At 39.0% G+C, this 14,500-nt stretch overlaps 1 protein-coding gene across 5 annotated transcripts in view; it reads left to right on the top strand.

Moving 5' to 3' along the window:
• SSBP3 (single stranded DNA binding protein 3) overlaps nucleotides 1-14,500 on the top strand; it is a 195,645-nt gene that overhangs the window by 143,766 nt on the left and 37,379 nt on the right. For all 5 annotated transcript variants that reach the window (XM_087960312.1, XM_026665908.2, XM_026665907.2 and 2 more), the window contains exon 5: nucleotides 1,383-1,472. In XM_087960312.1, coding sequence (XP_087816438.1) covers nucleotides 1,383-1,472 — 90 coding nt within the window. The remainder of the gene's footprint in view (nucleotides 1-1,382; nucleotides 1,473-14,500) is intronic.

Below are 14,500 nucleotides of genomic sequence, written 5' to 3'. Positions count from 1 at the left end.
GCTTGAGGAAGGCTTCTGCAGCCTTTGCAGGACAAATAATAGGCCCGTTTCATCACTTCCGGTATTACAGGAAGTGACGAAACAGCTCTATTTTTTGGCCTGCAAAAGCTGCAGAAGCCTTCCTCAAGCATCTGGGAGGTTGAAAAAGGCCTCAAATCAGCCGAAAAATCAGCTGTGAGGTGTACGCATGCGCAGTGAGCTAAGTTTGCCTGCAGCTTGCGTGCCAGCATAAATGGCTCTGCATCCCACCTGTGGCACATGTGCCATAGGTTCGCCATCAGGGGGCTATAGTATAGGAGTGTAAATGTAGAAGATGCTCTGGAGCAGCATCTCCTAACCTCGGCAACTTAAAGATGTGTGAATTTCAACTCCCCAAATTCCCTGGCTAACTAAGGAATTCTGGGAGTTGAAGTCCATGCGTCTTAAAGTTGTCAAGGTTAGGAAATCCTGATCTAGAGTGTTTTTAACCACGGTCCCTATTAGGTCTCTACACTGAAAGATATGGATTTGCCATTCTCTTTGTCCATGAGTGTATTCAAAATTCTACAAAAAAAAATAGTTTTGGAAGCTATAGTTAATAACTTCTGCAGTTTTGGTGACCGATCTGTAAGAATGAGAACTGAACCAAGCTCTCAGTTCCACCTCATTCAGAATGACAGCCATTGATACTTTGTTCATTTTAATGGCACAATTTTACAATACAATTTCATTCTCTTTGGGTAGCCTTGATAATAATAGGACTGGTAACTGGCCATACATTATGGTGGACATATGAAATATGTATAGGTAGTCCTCGACTTATGACCACAGTTGAGTCCAAAATTTCCATTGCTAAGAAAGTTGTTGAGTGAATTTTCCCCAATTTTATGACCTTGCTTGGCACAGTTGTTAAGGGAATCACTGCAGTTGTTAAGTTAGTAATACGGTTGTTAAGTGTATCTGGCTTCCCCATCGACTTTGTCAGAAGGTCACAAAAGGGGATCACATGACCCCAGGACCCTGCAAATGTTATAAATGCACGCCAGTTGCCAAACATCCGAGTTTTGATCATGTGACCACGGGGATGCTGTACCGTAAAACAACCATAAGGCCATTTTTTCCAGTGCCATTGTGACTTTGAATGGCCACTAAATGAATGTTTGTAAGCTGAGGACTTTCTGTACTGATGTCCTTTACACCAGGGGTCTCCAACCTTAGCAACTTTTAAGACTTGTGGACTTCAACTCCCAGAATTCCTCAGCTTAGCTGGCTGAGGAATTCTGGGAGTTGAAGTCTAGTCTCAAAGGTGCAAGGTTGGAGATCCTTGCTTTATGCAGATCTCAAACCAGGGTTATCCAACTATATGTGTATCATTATATATTTGTTTGTTTGTTTGTTTCCAGAGTGCAGCTGCAGCGCCAAGTCCAGTACTTGGAAACATTCCTCCAAATGATGGAATGCCAGGAGGACCCATTCCTCCCGGTTTCTTTCAGGTAAGGGTTAATTCTCCTGATTTTTTAATGTGATTCATGGGTACCTTTCTGTGGTGGTTTTGTTTGTTTTCTTCATCATCAGTTCACATCAGCTGTGTGTATGTGATAGAGCCTGTTTGTCTGGAAAGCAATATTAGTTTTTGTTTTTATTTTAGTTCCACGCATTACAAAGCTACTTTGGAATGAATGAGATGCGTGTTGATCATGACAGGACTGTGTGTAATCCAGGATATGGAGTCTTATTTTTCCCTTTTGGTTAATCACTTGGCTGTTTTCCAACTGCTGCCACTGAATTCTTTTAGGCAAAACCTTCTTAAACTTTAGCCACAGGTAGAAGTTCATCCAGGCTGGGCCATAACTGTGGAGTTTTGGCAACGGGAGAGAAATAAAATATTACATAGCTGCTTTTGGGGGATTGAACTTATTCTTCTCTCCATCTTTTTTTCCTCATAATAAAGTTTGCTTTTAGCCACATGAAATTCTTGTTGTTAGATCCATGGGCAAAACCTGAGGTGACAGAGACCCAAGATGAAAACAACAAAAACAAGGATGGCCAAAACAGTTTTAAAGCAAATGCTGTTCTTAACATTCTTTTTTAAATTAAAAAATATTTTCCTGTCTTGGGTGCAGCAAACTTTTGTCATTCGAAAAGATCCATTGGGCTGGGTTGGAGAGTTGCCGTTAATTTGCATGTTATAACTAGTTGGCTGTTATTTGCATAGGGACACTCAGAGGGTTCTCAGCAATTAATATATGAAAATCTGCTTTTGGAACTACTAGATGCCAATGTTCTTGGACTTCAGTTCTTGAGGGAGAAGAATAAAGCAGTGGATTTTCAAATAATGTTGATAATGATGATGACAATGATGATGCAGTGGGTTTTGAAAATCATGGGATCTGAAAAAGTAACTTATGGACGTTTCTCACATTTATGACAGTTGCAACATGCCCATGGTTACATGATCAAAATCTGAACACTTGGCAACTGGCATGTATTTGCTTCACTTAACAAATGTGGCAAGAAAAGTCATAAAATCGGGCAAAACTCACTTAACAAGTGTCTTGCTTAGCAACAACAATTTTGGGCTCAATTATGGTCCGGTCCATTAATCAAAGTCTGTCTGTATTATGCACACAACTAAGAGATGGGAAGGACTGTTTGAACAGGGATAGTATCATTTCTGTCATCATTAAGCACATTTAAAATCATAACTGTTGGAACAGTTATCATTTTAATAATTGGTAATATAAAGGACACATGGCTGGTAAACTCTAGTAACCATTTTTATATTAGAAGAATTGCCAAGCCAGGTCTCCTTCACATAAATGATTAATGTTGGAAGCTGAAACTTTAATTTTACATTTTGTTTGAGTTATGCAGAACAAAGTCTCAAATAATAGCTTGATCAATGTTACGAGGCCTACGTTAGAATTATAAAATTCAGTGGCAATCTTAGGATGGTGCTGTAGGTATGTCTTTTGGCTTTGTTATTTTAGGGAAATAAGTATTTTTAGGAAAGTTTTACATGTGATGAAATGAAATCTATTGATTTTTAGGATACCAAATAAAGGCCAGAGTGATTCTTTAAAATTGGTGGAAATAAAAGAAAGCTTTTCGCCTTTCCCCAATGAGTATTTCAGAAGTGCCTTATGTTTGTGAGCCAGTTGGATGGATAACATGTGCTGTTCTTGATACTGCTGAACTCTTAACACCCATTCATCATAGTATAGTCAATAGTGAAGGATGAGGGGTATTGCAGTCCAGCAGCATCCCAGATATTATCGCTTTCAAGTAATCCACTTAACAGCTTGTGTACTACAATTTAAACAGCAACTGAACTGGGGTAATTTCTATCTTTTTCAAGTTCAGTTTAGTCTAGTAACAGTGCTTTTGTTAAAGATCTAGTGAGCACCTCATAGCACGTATCACATCTGTCCACCTGATCTTAAGGAAGGGAATTCCATAGGGTTTGCATTGTAGACCAACTACTTCCTTTTTTTCTGTTCTGAATCTCCCCTGTTCAGTTTCATTGCATAAACATGAGTTCTTGAATTAATTCTTTCTGACCCCTCTATGTTCTTAGACTTTCCAAACTACATGTCTTAGGCTTTATGGGAAGGATGTGATTGAGTACATAAAAACCAAAGTGCAAATGTTTTATAAAAATGAACACCTTCCCATTTCACTTCCATCAATTCCATTTTGAAATTTGTATATCAGCAAGTGGCCGTGGGCTAAAAACTCTGGACCTTTAACACTACACTACAATTTAATCACAGTCTGTAATTTATCTAACTCTGTGATGCATTTCAGCCACAGTATATGTGGTACATATATAAATAGATGCCATCTGATAGAATGGAAAATTTAAGGAGAGCACATGAAGTTATGTGCCACTGAAAGTATACTTTCGGCTTGCATAATGTAGGTCTTTCTACTGATCGTGTCTGCTCTATAGGATTTGTCCTTCTCCTTGACAGCATGTGCTATTTACCTTCAAAAAATGAGGTCAGTCAGGAAGATGAGCTCCTCTGTGCCTAGATGTGCACAGAGGTAGGAACACAGCTCTTATGGAAATCCTAATAAGAGACTTTTTTCCACCATTCATTTTCTTGGGGATTTCTATCCAATCACTAGATGAGAAAAGGAACTGAGCGGAAGAGGAACATTAAGGGATGGAGTTTGTAAACAGAGCAGAGACCCAAATGTGCATAGTTCTATAAATGCTGACTATGACTTTTGACCTATGATCATGACAGCAACATATATATGTGTGTGGGTGGGTGTGTATGTATATGTATAGATATAGGTATATACCTATATAGATATATGTGTGCGCGTGTGTGTGTATATATATACATATATATACACACACATACACACATACATACATACAGGGGTGGGATTCTACCAGTTCGCACCTATTCGCTAGAACCGGTTGTTAACATTCTCCATTGAGCTGTTCTGAGCATCCAGAGAGTGGGATGTGCTTAGTCTCTGATCGGATAGGCTGGGCTTAATTGTTAGGATGCTCTTACTCCTCCCTGGCTTCTCCCTAGCGTCCCCCAGTTTTAGCTCAGCCTTTGGTGTGGTAGGCAGCTTATCCTTGGCCGGAGCAGGAACACTTTGAGGTTTGGATTTCTTTAAAATGAACTAGATTCTAAATTGCTCTCTTCTTAGCTCCGACTGCAATTAGAAGGGAAGCAGTCGGGTTAACATTCTAAGCAGTTCGGAGAACCGGTTGTTAGAAGAAATTACTGGCCTAATCCTGTAAGGAAGGCAGGAAGGAAACATTCTGGTGTTGCTTACAGAAACTGCCTCTCCATTAACTCTTATTACATTCTTGGCAGGACTAGATTTACTGTCTAGGGACTTCTCTGGAGTTTTTTTTTTTCCTCCTTTGCTGGTACTTTGCTTGTGTGGAGTGACCATTCAAAGTTACAATGGCACTGAAAAAAGTGACATGACCATTTTTCACACTTACGACTGTTGCAGCATCCCCACACTCATGAGAGGCCAGGTGAGGAGATGCATGCCTCGATGTGAATGATATTGAGTTGGCCATGCCCAGCCAATAACATGATCACCAAGCCACGCCCACCAACTTAGCCATGCCCACAGAACTGATTGTTAAAAAATTTGAATCCCACCCCTGCATACACACACACACACACACACACACACACACACACACCATTTTGATGTAATCTTGGCACACTTGGTCACCTGTCCTATTATAGCACACTCGCAGCCATGCAGAAAAAAAAATCCTCAGAACTTCAACGCCAATGTTTCTCCTGTCTTAAGGAAGAATCCTGTTTGAGATTGTTTCATTATGATAAAGGGAAGGAAAAGCTCAGCTCACAGTGTCTTTGCCAGGGTCAAGCAGGTCTGTAGACCGATGACAAAAATACAGATGTACATGGCCTGTTGCTGTCTTAAGCAATTTCCAAGCCAAAAAAAACCCCACAAGAATGTGAAAACCCTTTTTTTAAAAAGTCACAAGAATGTGAAAACCCTTTTAATATATATACAGAGAGAGAGGGAGGGAGGGAGGGAGAGAGAGAGAGAGAGAGAGAGAGAGAGAGAGAGAGAGAGAACTGCTACATTGGTGTCCATAACTGCCAGTCAAACCCAGAATGCCTAAGATGCTGATTTGCCCAGTATTCCAAAATCAGCAGTACAGGAGTGATGCTTGTTTGAGTGGTTTGAAACCTCAAGGCAAGGCGCCAGCATCCTTAACCATGACTTAGACACTCTTTTGCAGGCTGAACTTTCTCCTTCCTGCCAGATAGAGGAGGAGAGGGTGGTAAAGGAGTAAGCTGGCCACTTTAGTTATCAACTGCCCTTGCTTGCCTTTCACATTTTCCCAGAAGGGCAGGACTTTTGCTACCAGACGGTTGACTCTGCCTTCTCCAGTGGAGGTCACTTCAGGAGCTCCGTCAGCAGCTCTGCCAGGCCCTGACAAAATACTAGCCACAAACACCAGGCCCCCTTCCCTTGCAACTGCACTGCCTACATCTCTGTATAGGCTTAACTTTAGAAAAAGACCTGGGCACATCAGTATGCATCCAGTTGTATGCCTGTGGCCCAGCATTTCTTGTTTGTGCATTTTCCCACTGAATTTTGAACTTGTGTGTAGCATTTTTTTAAAAAAAAAAACCTTTCTGATGAAATGGAAAGTTGAACATAAATCAATGTCTGTTGCTGTGTTAGCTATGCATCAGCAGTTAGTGAGATGCACCATAACAAAGGCGTAGCAAGTTTGTGTTCCTGCACTGCCCCCTAATGCACTGAAATCTTAGGAGTGAACAGACAATAGTGTTCCTAAGCGCTTTTGCATTGGGGGTGGGTGAGTTGCATTTATTTACTGCATTTATTTATTGGTTTATAGTCTTATTGGTAAAGGAAGCAGAATTAAAATTATCAAAGGGAAAGAAAACTAAGGGCTTTTTACTAATTACAGAAGATTGATAAGCATAGGTAAGTTCTGTTGGAGAGATTACATTTTTCAGGTACATTCGAAGTGTATAGTTGTGTCTCATCGTGAGAATCTGCCTTAAATAGGGTTTTCTACCATACACCAACATTCACCCGGGAATAAACAAATATATGCTATGCCTGTTGGAATCCACAAAAGTTCTTCTATGCTATGCTTCTTAAGTCAGAAGTTAATTTTGAAATTTGTATTCGTTCTTGGAGGTTGTCCTTTGCCCATGATACTTCTAAAGCTTTGCTTAATCACTCATGCTCTGTGCAGGCCATTTAAAGTAAAAGTAAGGACTGGTTGACTCTATTTGGAAGATTTGCTTTTGCACTGAATAATTGGATTTGGAAATTGCAACATTTTAGGAGTCCCCCCCACCAAAAAATGTTTTTGTATCCTTTTCCTTTTATGGCAGAGCTGACTTTTAACGAAAATGAAATCAATCCTTGCTATTTAACAAGCACTTGGTTGTTTTCAGCAATGCCTTTAAGAAGAAAAAGTAATATGGGAACAGAGAATAAGGAAAGAGAGAGTGGAGTAAAGCATTAATATGATAGAAAAAATGTACTTTTCTGGCTGCCTATTGGCCGTTGCCTACTTTTTTTGCTTTTTTGTTTCCTATTTCTCTTACATAAATCCTTTGTGGGTCATATCCTATCACTCTTATTTACAGGCAGATAGATCCTTTACTGTGTTCAAAGGGCAAAGTTTCCTGTTGCCACAGATGCTTCTTGAGTAAATACATTGAATTTGGATTGTTCACTTCCCGGATGCTAGTCCATATTTTTTTTGTTTTCTCCAGGATTGCGTTTTAGCATAAACTTCTGTTGGTACATGCTAAACTTTAGAAACTTTCAGAAGCAGTAAAAAGACATTCCCATGTGATTGTCCCGTATTTACATCCAGGGCTGGGATTCTACCAGTTCGCACCTATTCACTAGAACCGGTTGTTAACATTCTAAGCAGTTCAGAGAACCAGTTGTTAGAATTACTGGCCTAATCCTGTAAGGAAGGCAGGAAGGAAACATTCTGGTGTTGCTTACAGAAACTGCCTCTCCGTTAACCCTTATTACATTCTTGACAGGATTAAACTTCCTGTCTCAGGAACTTCTCTGGAGTTTTTTTTCCCCTCCTTTGCTGGTACATTGCTTGTGTGGAGTGACCATTCAAAGTTACAATGGCACTGAAAAAAGTGATTTATGACCATTTTTCACACTTACGACTGTTGCAGCATCCCCACATTCATGAGAGACCAGGCAAGGAGATGCATGCCTCAATGTGAGTGGTATTGAGTTGGCCATGCCCAGCCAATAACATGACCACCAAGCCACGCCCACAGACCCGGTTGTTAAATTTTTTGAATCCCACCCTTGTTTACATCCCTTTTTCAGATATTCTTTGGTGATTGCCAAAATTAATTCCCAGGTGATGCCTCAGAATGCAAGAAGCAAAACCAGGAATGTTTTAGCACTTCTGTTCACTTATGCATAATTTCTTAGGATTCTGAAAATGGAAAGAGTATAGCAGTCCATTTTCGTGTGCCATAACCCATACATATTTGGGGCAGTTATTCTACAAAGTCTTTCAGCTAGAGTTCATGGCACAACCCTGCAACTTCTTTTTAACATACAATTTAAGTTGCTTTTGTCCTTACAGAGATTACTACTAACCATGAGTGGTGAGCCCCAAATCAATATTTTGCACAGCTGCTGCCAAAATATTGAGGGGTTGGAAAAAACACCATATATACTCCGTAGATAGATTCCTCTGATAAAGCAATCTCTCCTTTTCTGCCGACTGGCTTTTGTTTAGTGGGATAGTTTAGGAAATATATTTATTAGTGAATGTTTTTATGTAAACTATTTTTTACACAATGATGTCTGAATAATTCCAGTTAATAAGGAAATATTATAATCCCCCCAATTATTCTCCCCAATTCATTTGATAATGGGGATGCGGTGGTTCAGTGGCAAGGACACTGAACTTGTTGATCAGAAGGTCGGCAGTTCAACGGTTCGAATCCTTAACACCGCGTAACGGAGTGAGCTCCCGTTATTTGTCCCAGCTTCTGCCAACCTAGCAGTTTGAAAGCACATAAAAATGCAAGTAGAAAAATAGGGATCAATTTGGTGGGAAGGTAACCGCATTCTGTGCACCTTCAGTGTTTAATCATGCCAGCCACATAACCACAGAGACGTCTTTGGACACCACTGGCTCTTTGGCTTAGAAATGGAGATGAGCACCGCCCCAAGAGCTGGAAGCAACTAGCACGTATGTGCGAAGGGAACATTTGATGGAGGTGGGGGCTGGGGAAGTAAAGTAACTATTCAAGTGAAGTTTTCATTTGTGTTTAAAAGTTGTGCTATAAGCCAATTTTTCTTGTTACCTTTGAGCTAATGTTTTCAATGTGTTGCCTTTTGCTGCTTTTTCTTTTTAAAATCAGTGTTAGTCTTTTTTATTTACATCTTATTCCAAAGTAAGAAAAACTCTTAGAAATGTAGAATATTTTAGTTGCTCACAATTATTTTTACTGCCTAAGTAAACCATAAGCATTATGAAAAATTGTTCTAATGACAGGTGGTTATACCATGTATAATACTTATTTGTTTGTGTAAATGCTTTACCTGTTTATTCTATTTCTAAGTCACTGGTAGACACATCTGAGATGTGGTCCATGTTCATCTTTTTGCAATTATTTAATTTGTGGTGTACTGCATGTTCTCATTTTACATAATTTTGATCAATGGAAATTGTATTTTTAGAAGTGAGTTAGGTTACTGAAAATGTTTGCAAAAAACATTATGCAAAATTACTGAGAACTGTAACTTAAAACAGCAACAAGCAGGATGTATATTATGCTGCATGTTCATTCTGTTTTGCTTTTCTTGTAAGTGGGAGTAGGTAATAATAACCAGTTACTTACCAGGACAGAAAAGTTGAAGGTTGCTTCAAAATTCAGATTCTGCCTTGTCATTCCTGTAACATTCCAACTTCAAAGCTTTCTGTGATTTTTGGCTTCAGATGATGTTTGTGGCTTTCTTGCCACAATAAGGTTCTGGTTAACCCAAAGGTGCTTTTTCAGAATAAACAGGTAAAGCATTTACACAAACAAATTAGTATTATACATGGTATAACCACCTGTCATTAGAACAATTTTTCATAATGCTTATGGTTTACTTAGGCAGTAAAAATAATTGTGAGCAACTAAAATATTCTACATTTCTAAGAGTTTTTCTTACTTTGGAATAAGATGTAAATAAAAAAAGACTAACACTGATTTTAAAAAGAAACTGAACTTTCATGTTTTTTTCTTTTGAAGATGTTTTGCTTCTCATCCAAGAAGCTTCTTCAGCCCTGACTGAATGGTGGGGAATGGAAGGATTTATATTCCTTGCAGACAGCTGGTCATTTGCATTCTTTTAGAGAGTCGTTGAGGCCACTTGGAGGTTTATCTGTGTCCTCCAGGTCACCTGAGTAGTGCATATGGGAATGAAGCCTTCTTGGCTGCAGGATGTTTTCTGCCCTGTGTCCCTTCACTGTTGAGGACAGGCGCAGGCTGTTAGGGATGAGTCTATGTTGTCTACATTTCAAACTGAAGCACAAATGGTTCTTGTAGTCTGCAATTTTTCTGGAAGTCTGTTCCCACACCATTCGAAGGATGTTCATCCCAAAGAGCATAACTAAAAGTCTATAGAGATTCTCAGTCATCCAGGTCATGGTTGTTCCAAAGTTCTTTTTCAGGAGACAATTACTAGACTTTCTTGTTTTTTCTTTGAAGACATTTCACTTCTTTGAAGACATTTCACTTCTCATCCAATTCAGGTCTGTTCTGGTTTAAATTATACTTCCCAATTTATTCTTTTCTTTTGCTGTGATCAGTGGATATTATTAGTACAAAAATATGACACTTGGAAAGCAGGCTACTGTACTGCAAAAACTGGAGTTTTGAGCTATTTTGGCTTAGGATTTGGTGCAAGTTGGGCCTGTATGTTCACCATGGTAACACCAATATCTTGTATGTGCCCTAAATTCTTAGAATCAGTTGGATTAGAAACATTGTGACCTGATTGAAGAAACAAAAGTTTTCCTTATTGTTTGAGTACCTAACTGCATACAGTGGGAAAACTGAAGAAGGAAGTAATCCCTAAAATAGTAGGAAATGTGTATTAAGAAAATATTGGCTGGACAGGTCCCTTCCCTTTTAGGAGATAAGAATTTAAAAGAGGAGAATTTGCTGACAGATTCATTCACAAGTAATTTGTGTCATTTTTAAAAGTTAGTCTTATTAGGGTTCACCTGCCAGCTCTGAGAGACATTTGTAACAAAACCGCTGAGACTTGCAAAACTTCTAATTATTTCTTGAATTCTTAAGAATTCAGATGGAGGCAAAAATATAGTTTGTGTTATCTTCTTCCCCTAAAATTATAAAAATGACAGTGTTCTGAGCAAGGAGAAGAAAATCATGAAGTCAAAAACTAAATTAAAATGATTTCTTTGCTCATGGTTGGCTTGCTTACTGAAAATAGGAAACAATTAATTAGATGACTTCCCAAATGTGTAAGACCAGTTGTGGCAATTCTGATATTTCGGTGTTACTATTTTCCAGTTCCAGTACTATATATCAATTCATGGTATATATCGTTCCTAGATGAAACAATCTATAGTATTCAATCAACCAACAAGTAGTTAGTTCAGTCTCACAGTTTTGATATCACTGTTGTAGATCTGTTCCAAAATTCTTCCGAGTTCTTTAGTATATCAATCATAATGAATCTCTAATTTTGGTCAACGTGCATTTCTTTCACTTGTACAGATACAAAAGTTGACATACAGGCAGTCCCCAGATTAACAACATCCAATTTATGGACAACTTGCACTTACAAACAGACTGCCATAAAGCTTATTAAAAATTTGAGTTAAATACAATGGTTTATCATAACAAACACATTCACTGCTTTCTGGCGCTCATGAAATCATTTCAGTGGTTTCATCTCAAGGAAGGTGAACACCACCATCTTAAGTTGGATCATGCCTCCGAAGCATAAATACACTAGAAGTGTATCAAATAAAAGGAAAATGATCATGATTAATAATAAAGTGGTCAGAGTAACATATGATACATTAGAGCAGAGGTCTCCAAACTTGGCGACTTTAAGACTTGTGGACTTCAACTCCCAGAATTCCTGAGCTAACATGACTGGAGGAGGAATTCTGGGAGTTGAAGTCCACAAGTCTTAAAGTCGCTAAGTTTGGAGACCCCTGCAGTAGAGGAAGAAGGCGGGAGCTAAAAACTGCAGAACCGAAGAAGTCTTTGACAAAAGAGTTTTCTGAAGCCTTTTCATCTCATTGAAGCAGGGATGATAAAGTTAGAAGAGCAAAATCCTAAAACAGAGAGGTGCACTGGTGTTTTCTATACAATTACGAAGGGCCTCCTCGGGTGCTACAAAAGCCATTTATAATAAGAAAAAGGAAAGCTTGTACCAAGTAGTTTGTACCAAGGGTAAAAAGCAAAATATATACTACGTACTAAGACAGTGATGGCTAACCTATGACACGCGTGTCACTCGTGACATGCAGAAGCACTTTGACTGACACACCTGTTGGTGTGGGGAAAACCTGCACATTTAGAGGCTGCCTGTGCTCTGCTCCAATCCCTGCTCCCTGCTTGTTGCGTGGAGGCGTGGTGTTACCGCTGCCGCAAGATCTTTGCAGCAGAGAACCAGTTTTAACCGCCATAAACTGAGGTTTGTCAGTTTCATTACCTCAGGAACGCTACAGGAGGAAAGGAGATCCATGAGGTTCACAGCCCTGTAAGGTGGCCTTCCGATCCCCACATCCTGCACCTGCAGCCCTGAGACCAGGGAGACGAGTTTCACAGCCCTGTGTGATCACCCCAGCCCAGTCCGTCATAAACCAAATTATTGATATTTCTTGAAGTGACACACGACCCGAGGAAGGCTACACTTTTTCCCGATTTTCGACACACCAAGCTGAAAAGGTTAGCCATCACTGTACTAAGACAACCATTTGACGAACTGATGCTAAAGAAGCATCGCCTGTACCTGTTCTGACTTACCTACAAATTCAAGTTAAAGGCAGACTTAGGAAGGGATCTGGTTCCTAACCCATGGGACTGTCTGGTAATGAAATCCTGTATTCTGATACAGCTCAACAGTGCCACCTAGAGCATATGGGTTTTGGAATACCTCAAGGAAGCTTAAATAAAGATGTTCTTTTTGTTTCTGAATAATCTCCCAGAATTGACCTCTTTTAAAAGTAAGCCAGTGTGGAGTTTTTTAGCTTGTGCAGAATTTTTCTACAAAAATGGTTAGCCCAGTGACATCAGATATACAGTTATTGCACAATCAGATGAAACAACTGACTTTTCCTTTTCCAAATAACCAGCATTCTCTAGATTCATATGAGGTTTATTTCTCCATCTTGGAACCAAAGCCCAAAAATCTTAAAAATGTACTTTCTCATGCACTCTTGTCTACAATAAATGTTGCACAGGTATAGTTTTGCATAAACACTATACAATCAGCTAAATTAAAGGGATTATTAATTTCACTTGGAATTGTATATGTGTCATCATTTCCCTGTTTTTCTTTCTTTCATCCCAAATTGTGTTTTGGGATATCTCCAGCCTAAAACTAGCTCTAATTTATAAGGCCGCATGGTTAGAAAACTACCTCATGTGTTTAAAGAATATTTCAGCAGAATTTGGTCCAATCCTATAGGTCTTCAATGTGTACATTCACAGCCTCTTCCCTTTTCAACCTTTCCCCCCAGGAACTGAAAGAGAAGGTCATTTTAAAAAAGCCCTAAATAGCCTTGTTTAATTGGATAGTTTGCTGCCATCCTTTGAACTATACCCTTTGAACCAGTGGTGGGATTCAAAATTTTTTACTACCGGCTTAGTGGGTGTGGCAGGGGAAGGATACTGTAAAATCTCCAGTCAGAGGTGGTATTGGCCGGTTCTCCGAACTACTCAAAATTTCCGCTACCGGTTCTCCAGAACTGGTCAGAACCTGCTGAATACCACCTCTGCTTTGAACAACCCACCATCACAAAAAAAAAAAAAAAAAATAACCCAAAGACCTCCTCTCTAATTGCTACAGTATTTGGGGCTTATAAGTTTTAAACAAGATACCTATTGGAGACAGACTTCCTAATTCTATACTGGATCAAGGAATTAATTTTAATGGTTGCCTTCTGTTGCAATCATTTGGAAGAAATACCTGTAAAGAAGAGGATCTACTAGTAGAGAAACCATCAGAACTAATAAATAAAGAGGTCCTGCTGGATTAGAAGTTCCAGAACTGCCATGCAATATATCTGGAAGGCAAGAGATTGGGGGAGGCTGGTTAGATATGGTCTGTTGAGTCCTCCTTTCTTTCTTCATTAATATTAGCAATGTGAACATAGAGGCATACCATATCCAGAGACTTTTATATAGAGAAAGGTTTCCTGTCTTTAACTTTATAAAACATGTTTGGATTCCTAAGCATTGTGTATGCAGTTTGAGAGTTAAAAGTAGAACATTAATCCTTTCAAACACAAGGGAAGGGCCTGATGCTTTTTAATATTCATCTCACCTATTGCTAATGTTGTCATGATTAACTGTGGAGTTCTTAAGTAGGGAGGAGATGATGTTATCTGCTACAGAAAATGCCTCTTTAATCTTGCCTGTGTTTTCCACTAGAATACAGAAATCGCTTAAATACAAGGCTATGTTCTTTTATATGAAGGCTGCTATAATTTCTCATGAAGATCTGAATAGTAATATTTTTTTCTTTTTTTTTAACCATCTTCACAGTATATCATTTTTTAAATAAAAAAAATAGAAATAAGGACCATTCTCCAACTTCAGAAATTGTAATCCAGTAAATCATATTTTTAATCTTTTTTCACTAATTCCCAGCCATAACATTTTCCTCTGTTTCCCTGTTTTCTTGGGTCAGTGTATTTAACCTTAGCCATCTACAGCAAGGGTCCCCAACCCATGGGACATGGCTTGTTGGGAACCGGGTCATGCAA

Source organism: Notechis scutatus, chromosome 3 (genome assembly GCF_049901735.1).
Source record: "Notechis scutatus isolate UNSWTSFEM ecotype Mainland chromosome 3, rNotScu1.2, whole genome shotgun sequence".
Taxonomy (NCBI): domain Eukaryota; kingdom Metazoa; phylum Chordata; class Lepidosauria; order Squamata; family Elapidae; genus Notechis; species Notechis scutatus.
The sequence above is the reverse complement of the archived record's forward strand: the minus strand, read 5'-3'. Positions and strand labels throughout refer to the sequence as shown.